Here is a 17794-nt window from a genome sequence, read left to right as displayed (position 1 = left end):
TGGGGACCGTTAGGGATAACATTTCTTTGCTTTCTTTGCCCAGGTTTCTTCCTTTCTGCCCAACAGACCCGGGTGTCTCTGCTCCCTGTGTTTGAAATCTCCCCTGGTTGAGCAGAGGTGCTCTGCAGGACCACAGCCGGCCGGAGCCCGCAGCGTCCCCCCGGCGCCCCCGCCACTGCAGGCAGTGGTCCCGATGCCCTCAGTGACAGCCCTGTTTGACTCCCCTCCGGCATGTCCAGGCAGACCCAGAGCAGGCAGCCACTCGGCACCTGCGCTGCCAGATCGAAAGAAGGCTGCTAAAAAAGTCGGGTGGAGGTAAATGAAAACGACTGGTTTTTGCATCTGAGATTGGAGCAGCGGCTGCTCCAGCTGAGCATCGCTGCCCGGCCGTGCCTCTGCGGCTCTCCCCATTGCCCTCCCCGCCGCCGGCCACTCGTGAGGGTTTATGTAATGCGCCAGCTCTAACGTTTGGGCTGCTTTGTTTTCGCACGGCGGCTGGCTGCGAAGGATGCGCTTGCCTCCGGTGGGTGTGTAACTGGGTCTCTCCTCACATGAACGCAGCTTCTCTCTTCCTCGCTCCGTCCTCTCTGCACGGAGGACGTGAAACATGCAAAAACTGTGAAAGCAGAAAGGGAAAAACCAGCGCAGCTGACGTCGCCCCGCTGCGGGGGGGGCTGCCCCTCACCCCCTCCACCCCCAGTGGCCCCGCAGGGCTCGGGGCAGAACCCCCTCCCCAGGGGGTGCCAGGTGGGACAGTATTTCAAGCAGGATCAACTGCTGTGAGCAGCAAAGAGCCTTTCCAAAGTTTGGTAGGACCAGGGCTTTCCTCCAAGGAAAGAACATGTGTGTGTGTGGATCTCCCTTTCTTGGCAAGGACATTTTTGGGTGAAAGCTTTTAAAATTTTCCTTGTATCTCCAGGACCCAAAGGATGTGTGCCTCAGCATGCATCCCCAGGCACCGGGAGAGCCCTCCCAGGACCCCGCCAGCCTGCACCCATCCAGCCTGCAGCCCCTGTGAGGTTTAAGCGTGCTCAGGTGTGTCCTCAGAAAGCTTCGCACGAGCTCCGCAGAGCTGCGGGGAGGCACGGGGAGCTGCACGGCGTGAGGGCCGGAGCTAAGCCTTGCTGCTCACGGAGCGATTGATGCTTGGCCGCATCCGCAGGGGAGGCGCAGCAGGTCCCTGCTCCAGGGTCCCCCGTCCCTGTTCCAGGGTCCCCCATCCCCACTCCAGGGTCCCCCGTCCTCACTCCAGGGTCCCCCATTCTGGCTCCATGATCCCCTGTCCCCACTCCAGCATCCCCCATCCAGGCTCCAGGATCCCCCATCCCCGCTCCAGGGCCCCCGTCGCCGCTCCAGGGCCCCTCAGCCCCGCTGCAGGGTCCCCCATTCCTGCTCCAGGGTCCCCCATTCCTGCTCCAGGGTCCCCCATCGCTGCCTTGGCCCTCCTGGCATGCTGCAGGGGGCAAGTTGGTATCCGCAAACGGAGGCGGAGGCCGCTGAGCACTGCTGAGACACCTTTATATTTAATTAGAGTTTGACTCTTCCTCCACCTGTTTCCTGTGGCGGATTTAGGTCCCTAAGAAACAAATGCTGAAAAAAAAAAAGAGAAAATCTGTTCTCCAGCTTCTCAGAGTTTTTTTGAGAAAGCCAATGTGGGCACCAAGGGAGCAGCATCCCCACATCAATGCAAGGCTGGAGGCTGTAGCAGGCTCGCCAGGAGCTCCCACGTGAGCCGCTGCCCCGGGACGGCAGCTCCTGCACATGTCCTGGCTGTGCCAGCAGCATGAGGGGCTCCTGGACGCGTGGAGGCAGAGCTTGCATAGGAAACGGGGACAATTTACCTTGTCTTTTGGGATTCTGCCTCTCTGCTGGACTTTGGGGCTGGGTCTCCCAGTCCCGGCGCAGAGCGGGGCTGCAGGGCTAGAGCTGGCCGGCACCGTGGGCGCGTTGCAGCGTGCCTTGGTTTCTGAGCGGGTTTCTGAGCTGAACCCCTGCAATTTATGAGTTGTTGTCGGGGTTTTTTGGTGGAAGGGGCTTGTGTTCTTTGCCTCCTGCAACCCCGACCCTGCAGCCTCGCGCCGCGCTCCTCCGCTCGCACGTTTCCTGGCGCGAGCGGCAGCCCTGCGGTGCGCTCGGCGCCTTCCCTTCCACAAAGCAGCTCCTCGGTTGCCTTGTGGGAGGATGAGGTCCCTTCCTCAGGATGTGAATCATGTCTCTATGGGAGTCTGCTCCTGCACCCGTTGTCTCCGTGTCTCCCGTGGCTGCGGGGCTGCTGTCCCACCCCCCGGCAGCGGAGGGAGGCCGCGGAGCCCGTGGGTAAAGGCGAGCCTGGATTTTACAGCGCTCCATGGCGGTGCCCTGCAGCTGCCGGTGAGGAAAGGAGACCCCGTTTGCCCACATCACCATTTGGGCACCGGTGCCCCACTCTGTCCAAGGGCAGGAGCTGATGGAGGGGAAAATGTGATACAAAACCTGCACTTTTATGGAAACAGGAGTGAATCGGGCTGATTTCCCCTCTGCTCCACCCACCGCGCTCCCCTGAGAGTGCTGGTTCTGAGTTGTTTGTGTGCTAGTGCTTTCATCGCACCTGTGGGGGCTTTACTTGCATTAATATATATAACAGTTTCCTTAGAGGAAGGAGCTGCTGGGATGTTCAGCCCGACATTTCAAAGTGCTGAGGGGATCTGGATACCCAGCTCCCAGGAAAATTAGCGTGGTCTTGAAAATCCTGCCTTTAATATGAGCTGACTCTGAGCGTGCTAAATAATGAAAATGGTAAAATAAGGAAATAGAAAACAACCTCCCAAGAGCAGGAACCGTACCTGGCTTTTGTGCTTCTTGGCTCAGTGGCGTGAAAAAAGCTTGCGCAGTGGTTTCTGCTGCCGCCGGGTTTCATACGTGGCAGCTACGAGGGCTGCGTTTGGAAAATGGGTACATACAGTAACAGAACAACAAAGAAGAAAGAGGCGAAGCCCAGAGTTTACAGTTTAAATGAGAAGAATTCAGCCCAGCGAGGCTACGTGTGAAGTGCAGCACGCACTTGGGGTAATATACCGCTTTCCTTCGCAAAAGTACACAGGAAAGGAGTCAAAATGACCTGTTATTATTTTCATTATTACTCTCATTCCTTTGCATGCAGGAGGAGTTATTCCTGTTACCAAGATTTCTATGTGCAAGCCAGCAGTGAATAGGCCCTCGCACCCAAGGCAGGGGACGCCCTGCAGCGCTGGCTGGCATGGCGACGGGGAGAAAAAGCACCGCCTTCGGCCCCCGCTTTCGCTGGCACGTGGCGGGAGGCCTGGGAAGGCTCCCCTTCATTCCCCCACAAACCAAGCGCAGCACGAGGAGGGATGCCTGCAATTTATTTCTCCTCCTTAGCATTAAAATCACATGGTGCTGCGTGTTAGTAACAAGCCTGACTGTTTATGGAAAGACGACATCAGCAGGACAGGTCAGCTATGTTTTATTATTGTAATGAACCTTTGAAAGCAGCTGCATAATAACAGCTCTGGGGCTATTTCTGGGAAGCCTCCTGGGCATTTAATTCCAGAGAGCTCAAGGGGCATTCTTCAGAGAAAGAGCTTGGAGGATGGAGGGCTGGAGTGTGGCGGAGCAGGGATGGTCTCAGGCCACAGAAGGAAAATTGATCACATGGCTGCAGGGCCAGAATTAAATCCCACAAATGAGAATTTAGAAAGGCTTGTTGTTCACAGAAATATTTTCACGATTACGTTTCAATTAAAGTCATCCTCTGTTTTGATTGGAATTCTCACTGCCTCAGCTCCCACACCAGGCGTGACGCAGCACCGGGCTGGCACAGGAAGACCTGGGCGGCCGAGTGGGACCCCGAGGAGGAGGGGGGGGCAGGCAGGTCTGGTCTTCAGTGTCTGTGAATGCTGGCAGGTAGTAAGAAAGATGGATGGAGAACGTGGTTTGGAAACTCCTCCATGTTGGTCAGCAGAGGCACTTCCAGAGAGCTGGGTAAAAGAAAGCCTGAAGGGACTTGAAATGGAAAAGGGACTTGAAATGGAAAAGGGACTTGAAATGGAAAAGGGACTTGAAAGGGAAGTTTAAAAAAACCATTCTGATAGGACCCCTGAGTGGACCGGCTTCGCACCCCTCGTGCCTGTGCGTGAACCCTGGCCTCCCTCCGGCGGGGCAGCCATGCTCAGGCCGTTGGTGGCCGCAGACCCGCTCCCCCGAGACACTGTCACTCCCTGCACCCTGCCAGGCCGTGGGCTGTGCCCCCTGCCGTGTCCCCCAGCGCTCCAGCCTGGGCCCTCCGCAATGTACTGCCTCGGTGCTGGAAAGCCTCAGAGTCTGGAGGGAGTTGGGGGAAAACCCCATTCGCACCCCCAGCCCTGCAACGGGCACCTTCCGTCCGGCACGGACGCCCCCGCGACCGACTTGAGGACAGGTTTTCCCTGGTTTTCCTTTTTTTCAACCGTTATTTCTGCTCTAACTATAATTACTTATTCGCCCCCGACCCCCGCTCGACCCCACTCCGCCCGCTGGGGCCCGGGGCCCGCCGCCGGTCACCCCGCAGCCCCCCGACACGCGTGGGGTCCCCGCGGGGCCGGGCCGGCATCGGCCGGGGGATGCAGGTGCTGTATGCAAATGAGGCGCAGCGCGCGGAGGGGGGGCGGAGCCTCTCCCGGCACCGCCCACCGCTCCCCGCAGCGCCCACCGCGCGGCGCTATGCAAATCAGCATGCAAAGCGGGGGGGGCGGGGCTATGCGCCGAGCGGCGCGAAGGGAGGGCGGGGCTCGCTATGCAGATGAAGGGCGGGGCGGAAGCGTTATGTAGATGAGGGGGCGGGGCGGCGCGGGTGTGTGTCGGTGCCTCCCGCCAGCTGCACCCAGCGGTGCCGCGCGCAGCCCAGCCCAGCCCCGGCCCCGCTGCAGCGGACGGACCGCACCGCACCGGGCCGGGCCCATCTAGGCCGGGCCGAACCGAGCCGAGCCGAAGGCAGCCGGCGGCCCGCGCAGAGCATGGCCGAGCCGCCGGCGGCGCCGGGCCCCGAGGGCGAGGAGGGCCCGGTGCGCTTCGCCCGCAAGGGAGCCCTGCGGCAGAAGAACGTACACGAGGTGAAGAACCACAAGTTCACAGCAAGGTTCTTCAAGCAGCCCACCTTCTGCAGCCATTGCACCGACTTCATCTGGTGAGCATCCCCCCCCGCCCCCGACCGCCACCGCCACCCCCCGGGGCACCCCCCCTCACCCACTCCGGGACCCCCCCTCACCCGCTCCGGGACCCCTGGCCCGGCGAGACCTCCCCCCCATAGCTGTTCTGGGACGCCCCATACCCGCTCCGGGACCCCCGGCCTGGCGGGACCTCCCCCCCATAGCTGTTCTGGGATCCCCCATCCCCGCTCCGGGACCCCCGGCCTGGCGGGACCCCGCCCCCACTCTCTCCGGTAGCCCCCCGTACCCGCTCCAGGATCTCTGGCCCGGCACGACTCCCCCCACACCAGCTCCGGGACCCCCCCCCCCCAAACCGCTCCGGGACCTCTGGCGCGGCGCGACTCCCGCCTCCCGCACCCGCTCCGGTACACCCGGCCCGTCGGGATCCCCCCTTCAGCCGCTCCGGGATCCCCCGTATACCCGCTCCGGTCCTCCCGGCCCGGCGGGACCCCCCCGGCCCGGCCCGGCTCCCCCCGCTCCCCCGGGCCCCCTCCGGCCGCGCCGGGCAGGGCGGGTGCGGCGCGGTGCGGGGCCGGTGCGGTGCCTCACGCCGCCTCTCTTTCCGCAGGGGCTTCGGCAAGCAGGGCTTCCAGTGTCAAGGTGAGCCTCGCGCTGCCGATGGGGGGGTTGGGGGGGCTCTGGGGGGCTCCCGGGACTGGCCGCGGAGCATCGCTGGTGGGCAGCAGCCCCGCGGGACGCGCCGTGCCCAGGCCGGGGGAGCAGCTTAGTCATTTTTTTAATCAACCGAGCAACTGGTCGGTGCTTCTAAGGCGGTCAGGTTGCGTTACCAGAGATAAGGGCCCCAGACTTCAGAGAAATACCCCCGAAAAAGGCAAAGGGAAGTTTATTTCTTGTAACGTATTTAACGTGAAAACGTGTCTTTTAACGGCAAACCGGCTGCGCCCTGGCTTGGTGGCAGTCCGAGGCTGTAACTGTGCAGCCTGGAAGAACTTGAATGGCTTAGTTGTGTTACTGGGGGAAAAATGAGGCTTTATACACAAAATATGTTGCAGTAGCTTCTCGGTTACTACAACCCGAATTCTTTGTTCTGATAAGGCTGGGATTCTGGAGGGGCTCTTCAAGGATTTATGATGTCCCCTCAGGAAATTAGGATGAATTAACTGGGCTTTATCTGGCTGCTTGGTGCTCTTTCAGCTAGCTTAACTGCAGGTTGCACATGCTCACAGATAGCCTAGCTAATCCTGGCAGCGGTGGTGTGAGGTTTAAGCCTGGGCTTGGGATTCAAACTGGGCTGGTGCTTGCAGTTGCTGGCAGTGAAATTTTGCTCTTATGAGTATTTGGGCAGAGCTTTATTTTGGCGGGTGGCTGTACCCCAAGCTGAGGTACTCTGCATGAGAATAAACCAGCTGTGTGGCTCTAAACAACTCGGCTTGGCAGCCTTCGTTTGTATCCGAAGCAGAAAAGGGACCCCCCGGGTTACGGTGGCACAGAACCAAAACTCGGGGTGCCGCCGTGGGTCCGGGTGTGGGACGGCAGCTCTGCCAGCTGGAGCGGCTGCAGGCAGGAGGGCTTTGTCGTGGCTGCTCTCAGGAGCACCTCTGCAGACGCTCCTATGAGCAGTGTTAAGTCCAGCCCAATCGAACTGGTGCTGCTGCTCATGCTTAACGCTTGCCTTAGGACTAAACCTTAAAATACCAAAAGCGTCTCCCTGCCTCCTCCCAGACCCCCACCTCAAGGCCTGGGCTGGTGTTGGCAAGCAGAGCAAAGCAGATGTGGAGACTAAAATGTGTGCTAGTGGTGTTACTCAAGGTCACAGCTTCCCCTGGTACCTGAGGTTTCATACATGGGCAGTTCAGTCACGTTACTCAGGGGAGTCTTGTGCAGCTTGTATGTCTTATTGTGGGGCTTCCCAGCTTTATCCAGCTGTTAATTCGCCGACTTTCCTTATGGCGCAGGCAGTGTCGCGCCAAGCCTATTTGTGCCAACACAACGCCCCTGAAATTTGAAGCGTGCTAGAAAAGCTGGTGGGGATCATCTGCTAGCGGGGCAGGGTTTTTCTTTCGTCCTGTATCATTTCTAGTGCTTTGCTCAGTTCTCCCTATAGCATTCGGTATCAGATGGTTTGAGCCTTTCAAGGCTCTCTCCCGGCTGTTAGGAGCTATTGCCCAGACCTGTAATTGTGCGCTTGCTTCACGCTGTATCCTTAAATGTTTTTAACCAGTATTAAATCACTCTTCAGTGCCGGGTCAGTAAATGGGACCCACGAAGGTGGCCTCAGACTTGCTAACGCACGGCAATTGGCCCCCGAGTGGGGAGCCCCTCCACCAACTAGTAGATTTTAAAGAGCGCAATCCTGCACTGTGGCTCTTGGCTAGGAGCCCCTCTGTGGCTGCAGGATTGCCAGTAGCGCGCTGCGCTCCGTGGTGTCTCCAAAGGTGCGGGACCGGTCTATAACACACCTTTCTGCCTTAAGAAGCCACTTTCCAGGTTATTCTGGTATTGCAGTCGTGAAACCCACATTACTGTACTGCAACAGGAAATTTTGCGGACTGCAGTGCATAGAACAAACAAATATTTACCCCAAATACCTTCCCCAAATCAATCATCTGTGGATTTTCGCATGCCTCCCCTTCTGCGAGGTCCCTGGGTGAAAGCGCTCCCGTTAGCGAGGTGGCTGCAACTCGGGCCGTGGGTGCGCTCCTCGCTGCAGCGAAGGCGTCGTGCGGTTGGTGCCCCGCGGCGGCAGGCACGCCGTGTCTCCATGCAGAACGCTTCCAGGTTGGAAAGTCAAGCGCGAGCTAGAAGTCGTTACCGCTTGCCATCTGCTTCGAAATCACAGCTACCCCGGGAGGCTGCGGGAGGGAGAGCGGCGGTTCCGCGGCGGGAGGAAGAGCTCGGGGTGCCGGGGCTGGCACCGCATGCCGCTCCTGCCCCCCGAGCAGGTCGTGCTATTGCACCAGAGCCGCTGTAGTGCCGGGCACCGCCGCTGCTGGCGGGAAGCGCTGGGCTTGGGGTTTGTGCCCCCCAGGTTGTTGCTGCGGCTGCTGTTCCACTTGGTAAATAGGTGGAAGGAAAAAAACCTCAGGGTTAGCTTTTGTTTAGGGGTTCTTTTTTCGTCAGCTCTACAGGGCTTGCAGTAAGCTTTGATTGCAGTGTTTAGCTCTCCCTTTACTGAATGCAGCTTTAATTCAACTTTAACAACTACCCCAAGTATTTTATCCTGTCGTTCAGTGGGGGTGGCTGGAGATGTGGCTGAGGCGCCTACCTGTCTCGTTTCTGAGCTGTTTCCTACTGCCATGCTTGCTTTAAGTGGGTTTTCACCTGTGCCCTGATTTCTTTCTGGGGCATTTGCAATAATTAGATTGTTAATTAGCTCATTACTTGTGACTTTTGGCAGGAAGTTAGCAGAAACTGACTCTTTGTAGCTTGAAATACTAATGGATACCACAAATGCCACTTAATTGCTTGCTAATCTGCTTCTTATCCTGGTATACAATCTTCTTCTTATCCTCCTATGCATCTTAAGACTTCCTGGGCTAACATCTTTCTTCAGAGGCAGAAAGCATCTCCGTGCCGGGCAGCAGGAGGCCTGTGCGCAGGCGGCCCCGAGGAGCGGGGCTCGTTCTTGCAGGTTAACAAAAAAATTACCCATCTGTTGTGGGTGTTGGAAGCCTGCAGGGCTGCGGATGCGCCCGAAACGCCAGAAAGACAAACTCTTCCTGGGGGCAGCTCGACGTGCACCGGCTGTGTGTCAGCTTGGGGTTCAGAGGGGGCTTTCTGCCTCTGTTATGACGATCCGTCGTAGCTGGAAGCTGTGCGAGCTCTCATGTGGGCTCATAAATAGCAAAGGAAAAGGGGTGTATGTGTTCCCCCCTTCCTGGGTTTCGAGCTCCATCTGCCCGATACCATTACCAGGGAATACATGAGGAGGGAGAGAGCAGCATCGCGTTATCTGCAGGCTGTCTCGGTGGAGGAATGACGTGTGGCTAAGTTACAGCTGATGGCTTGGCTGTCTCGGTTCTAACTTAAGAAGTGCTTGGAGGATGGTAAAGGAAAGGGAACTGGTTTGAAAGCTGTCGAGAGTGAAATTCTTGGTCTCGTTCTCGGAATGTGCCCTTCTGGGAACTGGCAGCTTTCTCTTTGTCTTTTCTGCTCGTGTTCCTTGGGGGCTCTTTCTCCAGTTGCCCAAGCAGCTGTGGGTGCCTCTGCAGGTCAGGGCACCGGCCGCGTTCGAGGTTCTGCGAGGGGGGCACCTCACCGAGAGCAGGGTCTGTTTAACCTGGAATTGCCATTGCAGCAGCCGGGCTTTCACCTGGGGAGCTTGGGAGGAGCAGGGGAAGAGGTGCTCGGAGAGGTGAAGAGCCATGTAACGTGACTCTCACCTAGGAGCAGAAAATAACCCGTGTCTGTTACTGCTTTCACGTGTACAGTGTAAGTAGAAAAGATCTTGGAAAGAAGAATCTTGATTCCTTAAGAGGGGAAGGAAAAAAAGTAAAGCATCATTAGGAACGGGTGCTTAGATCTCATGCAGCAACTTTTCTGGAGAAAAGGCTTATTTCCTATCCCTGGTTATGAAATGTGTGGGTTGTAAGCAAAGATACTCTTCAGATTTAATCTCTTTCCCAACTTCATACCAAATAAAATTCCTTCTTCCAGGCTTTCTTCTCCCTGTCCTGCAAATTTTGATTTTTTTGTGTTTTTTTTGTTTTCACAATTCAATGTCTGATACCGAAATGGAGCAGCCGGGAAATGTCAGGCAGGCCCTACCTTTCAAGCGAGCATTTCTCTCTTGCTATCTGCCTTCAAAACCCACCCTTCCTTCCCCCACCTCTTCTCTGCCCTCCAGACGGAAGTGAAACCCGTAACAGCTCTGGTCTCAACTGCAGCTCGTGCTGCTGCTAGGGGTTTTGGTTAGTCGCCATTAACTTCACGCAGGCATTCAGCGCGCGCTTTCATTGACGGTATTAAGCGAGTGAGAAACAAAAGCAAAACAAACTCCAATCATCCGGAGTTGCCTCAAACCCCGTAATTTCGTGTCAACATATTATGCACGCCGGAGAAATGTTAGTGTTCAAATAGACTAATTAAAAATGTTACTGCAATTACTTTTGCAACACAAATGGTGCTAATTATATAATGCCGCAGAAATTGGAAACATAATTTTGGAGGATTTTTGCGCGCCTTGCACAATACAGTCCTCGATGCTGGAGCCGCGGAGCCCGGGGCGGCGGGAGCCCGGTTCTCCGGCCGCTGGGGCAGCGCGTCGGAGCAGGTAGAAATAGAAAGGGGAAGTTGGTCTGGTCCCCCCGCGCGGCACCAGATGGTCGGTGGTTCCGCAGAAGTGCGAATAAAAACAGTTGACAGGGAAAATGGGAAGATGTGGCACTTCACATTTTGGTCGAAGGATCAAGCCCCCTTCAAGGTCTAGTTTTAAAGCCTGTAGCCTGAGCTGGTTTCGCCGATCCCCCCCTTTCCTGCGCTGGACGCCGGCAGCTCAGAGGAGCAGCTGGGGAAGGAGATCTGGAGCTGCAGAAGCCCCGTGCGGCGCAGGGTCGGTGGCCGCCGGGTTCAGCGGGGATCACTTGAGGTGTTAAGCCCTGTTAGCATCTCCTTACAGAGCAAAAGGGTTCATCTGAGTTTCTGAGTGGAAGTGGTTTCTCTTTTCCCTCCCCCTTTGCAGTTAGCATGGTAGATTTTTCTTTCTTATCTCCCGAGATAGCTGTCGTCCTAAAATGATCTTAGCCTTCGATAGTGAAGCAGTCTGTTTCCATCCTGGGGTATCTGCTGCTGACCAGCGCAGCACTGGGAAGCTGGGCAGAGGGTCCCTGAGCTGGCCCCAGGGGGGTTTGGGCGCCTTGGGGGTGGTGGGAGGGTTTGCACCGTGTCTCGCTGGTGTCTGTCAGCTGTGACTCCCCTGCAGGGTTTAAACCATGCCGGTGTACGAGCCTCAGCTGTGATTATTCTCCGGGTATCAAGTCTTCCAGTGGAATTCAATGCCTGGGCTGTCTCTAAGGAGACTTCTCAGCAAACAGTACGGGCATTTCTCTGTCCGCTAGCTCGCTCGCATGCGGTCCTGCAGATTCCTACAGCACGCGGGCTCCTGGAAGGATGCGTAGGGCATCCTGGCACTAACAGTATGCTGTGGGCAAACGCTCACCTGTCTCAGCACCAGCAGAAGATGCTGGGGCCGCAAAGCAGAGCAAGACCTTGAGAGTTTGATACCTGGTGTAAAACAGAAGGCGGGGTTGAATCTCCTCTCAAAACTTGGTGTGAATTCTGGTAACTGGCAGGGGATAGTCTAGAAAATCAGGCCAGAGTTGTTGCAGCAGCCCTTCTGGTGGGCTGCCGCCCTCCCGACCAGCAAGCGCGGCTCCTCGTTCTTCCGACTGCGTTTGAAAAGGCAAAAACCTAAAGATAAAGGTGCTGTCCGATCCCCTTTGGATTTATCAGCAAATAAGTTGCATGATCACCATGCCTGAGAAATGAACTTCTGTCTGTGCCCATAATTTCATTCAGGGCAGAACTGCTTGGAACAGGTCGTTATAAAGCATACAGTTGGAGGGGGAATGTTAAAGCGTCATCCCCTGGTCTGAACCAAAGGTGTGCGGTAAGGAGAAGGGATGCTTATAATGGTGGGTGGGATGGGATTTTGCCCCAGAGAAATGTTTGGGTGGATTTTTTCCCTGCAGAAGCCAGCTGTGCAGAGGATTAGTGCTGTACATTAACATAGAGCTGTGGACTAGTCGCCTTTTTATGCCTGTGGTAAGGCTCCAGCATGAAGGACAGCGCAGAGCAGCAGCGGAGGGCGTTTGCAGTGCTGTGCGATTAATTCCTCTAGCGTGGCTTCATGAATCGTTATTCTGAAAGTCCATAAATTAGAGCCATTTAGAAAAGGTGATGAACAAGCTCCCTGTAGGAGAGGGGTAACTGGGCAGCACGTTCCTCACGTTCTCCAAGGGCCGCAACCCGAGACAGATTGCTGAGAGCAAGCCCTGTGAAAAAGGCAATAGAAACAAACGCAGAAAAGCAGGGGTCCTTGTGCAGCGGTCCCGGATGCAGCCCGGGGTTTCCATTGCTGTCTTCTCACATCGCCTCGCCTGTTCCTGGCACAAATACCCTTCGCTCTGCCGATGACCGACGTGCACGCTGTCCCTGATACCTGCACAAGGGGAAGAGGGAGGAGAGGGTGCCAAGTGCTCCGCAGACCCTCCAGGGTTTTTAAATGATGCTGTAGAAACCAAAGCGCGGCAGAGGACTTGTCCATCCCGCGGCTTGGAGTTGCCCTGTGCCTCAGGTTTTAGCAGAAACTCTTACTGGAGCCAGAGCCACTGCGCTCCTCGGAGCGGGACCCCTGCGAGGACGCCCTGGAGTGAGGCACCGCGCTGAAATCTTGTACCTAAACTGAGGCACGGCGCTAGGGTACCTAGAAACGGGGGCTACCCCTTGGGTTTCATATTCCCCGGGGCAAGGACAGCTGTGGGCTGCTGCTTCCCCCACTCCAAGCCATGGGGGTTTCTCTCCTCTGGAGGCAGGTATGTCAGCTCGAGGCTGCTTTCCCCACCCCACGGTCCCGCCAGCGCAGGGTTGGTGTTGGTGGCCGCTGTGCCTTGGCCAGGAGTCCCTTGTGGCGGAGGGACAATAGTACCGGCAGGGATGTAAAATGGATGCGGTAAATGCTGTAGTCCTCCGGACAGTGACCTGATGGAGGTGCAAATCTCACCGGAGCTTTTCAGCCCATCAGGGTGAGGGTTAGGGGGTGCCTCCCAAGCTCAGGGGCTATTGCCCCAGCAGAGAAGAGGCTCACACCGGCAGAGACTTGACCCTGGCTGGCCCTGCCCTGCTAGTCTGGAGCAGCCCTCGCAGAGAAGTCTGTTTTTCCACAAAAGCCACCGGAGGGGTGGGGAACATAAGAAAGCTCCAGTTTGTGGTGCTCGGTAGCAGCCAAATGCTTCGTATTAAGCAGGAGCAATTCCCAGAAGTAGCTGTGCCGGCTGTAACCCTTCCCGGGAAGGCAGCGTTCCCAGCTGCGAGCCGCTCCTCGTGCGAGTTGCACCCGATGCCGCGCGGGGACGGACGCAGCCGAGCGCTCGGCTCGCTTCACCGGGATGACAAGGCCTCCTGCGGGCACCACGCGGGGCCGTAGCCGCGGCGTCCCTCCCCGGGGATTGCTGTGCCCCCGCAGTGGTCTCATCCCAAGGAGCTGAGGGCTGCGGGGCAGCGAGCGGCTGCGGTGAGCTACTGCCGCAGCTTCCAGGGGCGGCTGTCGGGCTGAGCCGGGGGAGCTGCCCCGCTGCGGACCCCGAGCGCCTGCTCGCCCCCCGGCACGTGGCCAAGGCTCAACTGAAACGGCCAAGGAATGGCTCCGGCCGAGCAGCTTCCTTGGCTTTTCTGTGCCGCTCCTGGCTGGCCCCAGTGCCATGCACAGAGAGATGGCTGGAGGCTGTTGCTTCTTAAAACAGCTGCTGCCCCATGAGAAATATTTCTGTGGGTTTTTCTGCTGGTGAGGAGAAGGGGGACAAGCAAAAACCTTCCCTTCCTCAGGGAGCAGCAGGACTTGGGGGTGCCCGGTATTGTGCCGTGCTGGGGTGGGTGCATCGCCCTGGGGTGCTGCAGGGGCTGAGGCGGGCTGTGCCTCGGGGAGAGGGGAACCTCCATGGCTCACGGCTTGTTTGTGTTAGCAATGCCGCGCTCTCTGTTCTGATTACCTTAATACAGGCTGTGAGTGATTTATCTGTCCTGTTCTTGGACCAGGCTCCATTGGAAAAATGCAATAAATTAAAATGTTCTCCTTGTGAGTAGGCCACCTGAATTCTGTATAATTAAAACAATAACTTGCAAGCAGCAGTGCTTTTTTTCCCCTTTCAGTATTATTTAACTATTCATTGATATGGGAGGAAGCAAGACGAGCCCTTACAGGGCTTTATACAGTAAGTCAGCCCTCGCCATCGCTCCAAGGGCTGGTCCCGGTTCCCTGTAAGAGGAAATAATGCATTTTGTGGAAGGCGACAGCTCTGCTCCTGCAGCATTGCCGTGCAGAGGAAGCTGCGTGCTGCCGTTCGGCTCAGCATCTGCCGGCCGCGATGGGCAGCGTCTGCCGGCCGCATGCTCGTCCGCAACGCTTAAATCGCTTCAGGGCGGTTCCCCTGCGCTTGAAGGCTCGTTGCAAACTGGAATAGGACTCGTTGTCATCTTCCTGTGATGAGGTTACTGGAAGTTACTTTCTCTTCTTGTTTACAAGGTGCCTCGCTGGAAGCCTTCCAAGACTGGGCAAACCTGGGCTGTGGCAGTCATTGCTCTGCTGTTAGGGGCTGATAAATGCTGCTTAAATGAAGGCATGATTCTTTTTCTTGCTGCTCCTCCGGCATGCCTGCGCTGCCTGCACAGTGTATCTGCCGGCGTGTGGCAGCTGAGAGGGGGATGCTCGCGGGCTGACGGCGATGGCGTGCGCGCTCAGAAACCAGGCGTGTTGGCTGGCCAGCTCTTCGTGGCTCATAGTTGACGTGAGGCTTAATTGCGGCTCTAATCAAGCTGTTTGCTTCTGAGGGATTTGGGCTGAATTCTTCGGCTGTTTATAGCTGTCCTGCTTTTTCCATCATGTGAAAAAGAAAAAAAAAAAAAAACACAAAACCCAAACACAAAAACCCAAAATAAAGCCAAACCCAAAACCCCCCCCCCCCCCCCCAAACATTTCTAGTGTGAGACTCAAATCAGTGTTTGGGGTGAACACCTGTAACCTCATTAGCCTCTTGCTTTCAGAGTTTAACTTCTGTAGCACAGGAGCACAAGCCTTCCTGCCCCAGCTGATGCACGTTGATAGCTGAATATCTAATGCATTTGAGTTACATCTTGTTGGTTTAATAATTTGCTTCCATATTTGGTCTTGCTTTTGTGCCAGATTTATACATCTTGTTTAAATATGACAAGCAGAATATACTCACTGCTAATCCCAGCCGGACAGGCAACGCCTGCCAGAAGACCCAATATTCGTAGGCTCCAGTACATGCAAGTTACTGGCCTTGCTAACCTGAGACTTGTTACAGTGCAACTCCCCCTTAAATTGGCTCTCCTGCATCCAGGTAAATCTGTGTTTTCCACAGAGTCAGTCTGCTGTGAGCTTTCCCCTTCGGGTGGGAGCGCTCGCTCCTCAGAGCAATCTTCTGAGTGAGAAAGTCTTTCTAGCTCCAAGCAGGAGAAAAGCCAGGTGAATGTTGTTTGGGGGGGGATAATTAGATAATTAGTGGCTCTGCAGGGAGGTCTTGGGAGCAGCTGGGCTTGAGTGGGGTGCGGAGCTGCTGGTGCCGGCAGCTTCAGCGGGGATGTGTGCGGAGAGCAGGGCGAGCACGCGTGCTCTCGAGGGCCACGGCATAGCTGGCTGCTCGGGGAGGCTCTGCCTCTGCTCTCGGGTGGGGGTCAGGCTTAAAAACTTTGCTCTCCTGTGGTTCTGATGTGGTCTTCCTACGTTTGGTATTGAGTCAGCAGCAGGGAAACTAAAAAAGATTCTGATGGCTGAATCTCAGCCTTCAGCCGCTCCTCTTCCTCACGCTGTGATGCTGGTGCGTTTTAGCTGATCATGCCGGTAGATTCCTCCCCCGTCTTCTGTTGCCATGTGAAATGATGCAACAGTAATAGCCTCACCTTTGGAGAGAACAGCTAAATACCTTTATTCTGACGGTCTGAACAGCAAGCACATTTAATAGTTGACGCTCTCAGCACATGAACAAATGCATTTTCATGATTTCCAATTATAGCAGAAGAATGAGAAAGTGAGGTTGTGAAGAGGAGTGAAAGTCGTCTTGGCTCTCCTGAATGGCTGAAGGCAACTTTGCTCGGTGACAGAGCTATGAAGTCAGGAGTCAGTGCGAAGATTGTTTTACAATATCAGTAAGAAGCTGGAGTGAGGGGGAAGTGGCCCACGAATTTAATTTGCATCACTGAGTGGATTAGCTCCTGACGCAGTGCAAAGTCATTATTTACCACGTCTCCAGATCTGTTGCCTTTATCAGTGCAAGGGTTTGGAGAGAGGCTGATTCAGAGATCATTACTTCTGGGTGTTTTACTTGGCGGGGACTGTTAACACTTGCCTTGTAAGCAAAATTATGGTGCTTGTCAAGATTGTTAATATTGTGCCTACCCCAAGAGGCTGAGTAATTTGTTTTTAGGTTTCTTTTCTTTCTTTGCATTCGCTACACTAAATACTTCTGCTTTAGCTTGTTTTAGGAAAAAATATTTGGAAATAGTCCGTAACTTGCCATTAACCTCGAGTAGCCAGGAGGAGAAAGATTGCCTAAGCGATAAAGGCGGTGCGACCTGTGTGCCTGGTCTCGGAGGCCGATGCATCCTCCCCACCAAGCAGCAGAAGGGACAGCCGCGCCGTGCCGGCGAGCTCGCGGGAGCAGCGGCGTGGTCTCCGTGGCGCTCGCTGCTTTCAGCCTCGGGCACGGTGCTGGAGCCCCTCTGTCCCCAGCAGTGGCTATCGCTCAGGATAAGTCAGTGCATTGTCACCTTTCCCGTACTGATGGAAGATTTAAGCACAGCTTGAAATAATCCCCCAAATGGGTTATTTATGGTTATTTATGTCAGAGCTTGACACTGACTTTGCTGTGGAGCAACCTCTGCCATGTCATCATGATGGAGGGTAGATTTGTTACAGGCTTCGTTTTTTGTTGCTTTATGGGCTGCTTTGGGAAAACAGTCTTTAAGGGAGAGACTGAAATTCTCCATGTTCGCTCGGGTTCTGATGAGTTTGATGGAACTTGCTTTTGGGGGTGGGGGGGCGGGGGTGACGCTGATCAAAGTGTGCTCTCATGCAACAGTGGCTGCTGCGGCCGAGAAGGCCAACAGGGTGCTGGGTTGCATCAAAAAGGGCATCACCAGCAGAGAGAAAGAAGTCGTTATCCCGCTCTGCTCAGCGCTGGTCAGGCCACACCTGGAGCACTGTGTGCAGGTCTGGTACCCGCTGTACAAAAAGGATGTGGCCAGGCTGGAAGGGGTCCAGAGAAGGGCCACCAGGATGATCAGAGGACTGGGAAGCTGCCATACGAGGATAGGCTGGGAGAGCTGGGTTTGTTCAGCCTTGAGAAAAGGAGGCTCAGAGGGGATCTCATCCCCGTGTACCAGCACTTAAGGGGCAGCTACACAGAAGGTGGAGACTCCCTTTTCACACGGAGTCCCATGGAGAGGACAAGGGGGGTGGACACAAGCTGCTCTTGGGGAGATTCCGATTGGACACGGGAGGGAAGTGTTTCACACTGAGGACAGTCACCGTTGGAATAATCTCCCCAGGGAAGGGGTTGGCTCGGCCACGTTGGGCACCTTCAAGAGTCGGCTGGACAGGGTGCTGGGCCGTCCTGTCTAGGCTGGGCTCTTCCCAGAAAGGTTGGACTAGATGGGCCCTGAGGTCCCTTCCAGCCTGGGATTCTGTGAACAGCTGTAACTGCCAGTGGAGAGTTTCTGGCGACAGTGGAGGTGCCAAGAGGGGACATCTCTGCATGTGAGGGGAGAGCGGGGCTGAGCAGGACGCCTCTGCTGCTTTCCCACCCGCAGCCTGCGGCGGGAGGTTCTGCTGCTTGCAGCTCGCTGCCCCAGGAATGGCTGTGAAACTGAAGTAATTCACATCTGTGTGATCGTGCGTCTAAGGACCGTCTCCGATA

General features: G+C 56.0%; 1 protein-coding gene across 2 annotated transcripts in view; it reads left to right on the top strand.

Annotated features, from left to right (window-relative positions):
* The first annotated feature begins 4857 nt into the window (after positions 1-4857).
* The window catches only part of PRKCB (protein kinase C beta), a 132571-nt gene continuing 119634 nt past the window's right edge, over positions 4858-17794 (top strand). For both annotated transcript variants that reach the window (XM_075104588.1, XM_075104587.1), the window contains exons 1-2: positions 4858-5161; positions 5752-5783. In XM_075104588.1, the coding sequence (XP_074960689.1) occupies positions 4992-5161; positions 5752-5783 (202 nt within the window). In that variant the 5' untranslated portion in view covers positions 4858-4991. The remainder of the gene's footprint in view (positions 5162-5751; positions 5784-17794) is intronic.

The sequence above is a fragment of the Phalacrocorax aristotelis genome, chromosome 10, assembly GCF_949628215.1.
Source record: "Phalacrocorax aristotelis chromosome 10, bGulAri2.1, whole genome shotgun sequence".
NCBI classification, from domain to species: Eukaryota; Metazoa; Chordata; class Aves; order Suliformes; family Phalacrocoracidae; genus Phalacrocorax; species Phalacrocorax aristotelis.
Note: the sequence above shows the minus strand (reverse complement) of the source record. Positions and strands in the feature narration are given on the sequence as shown.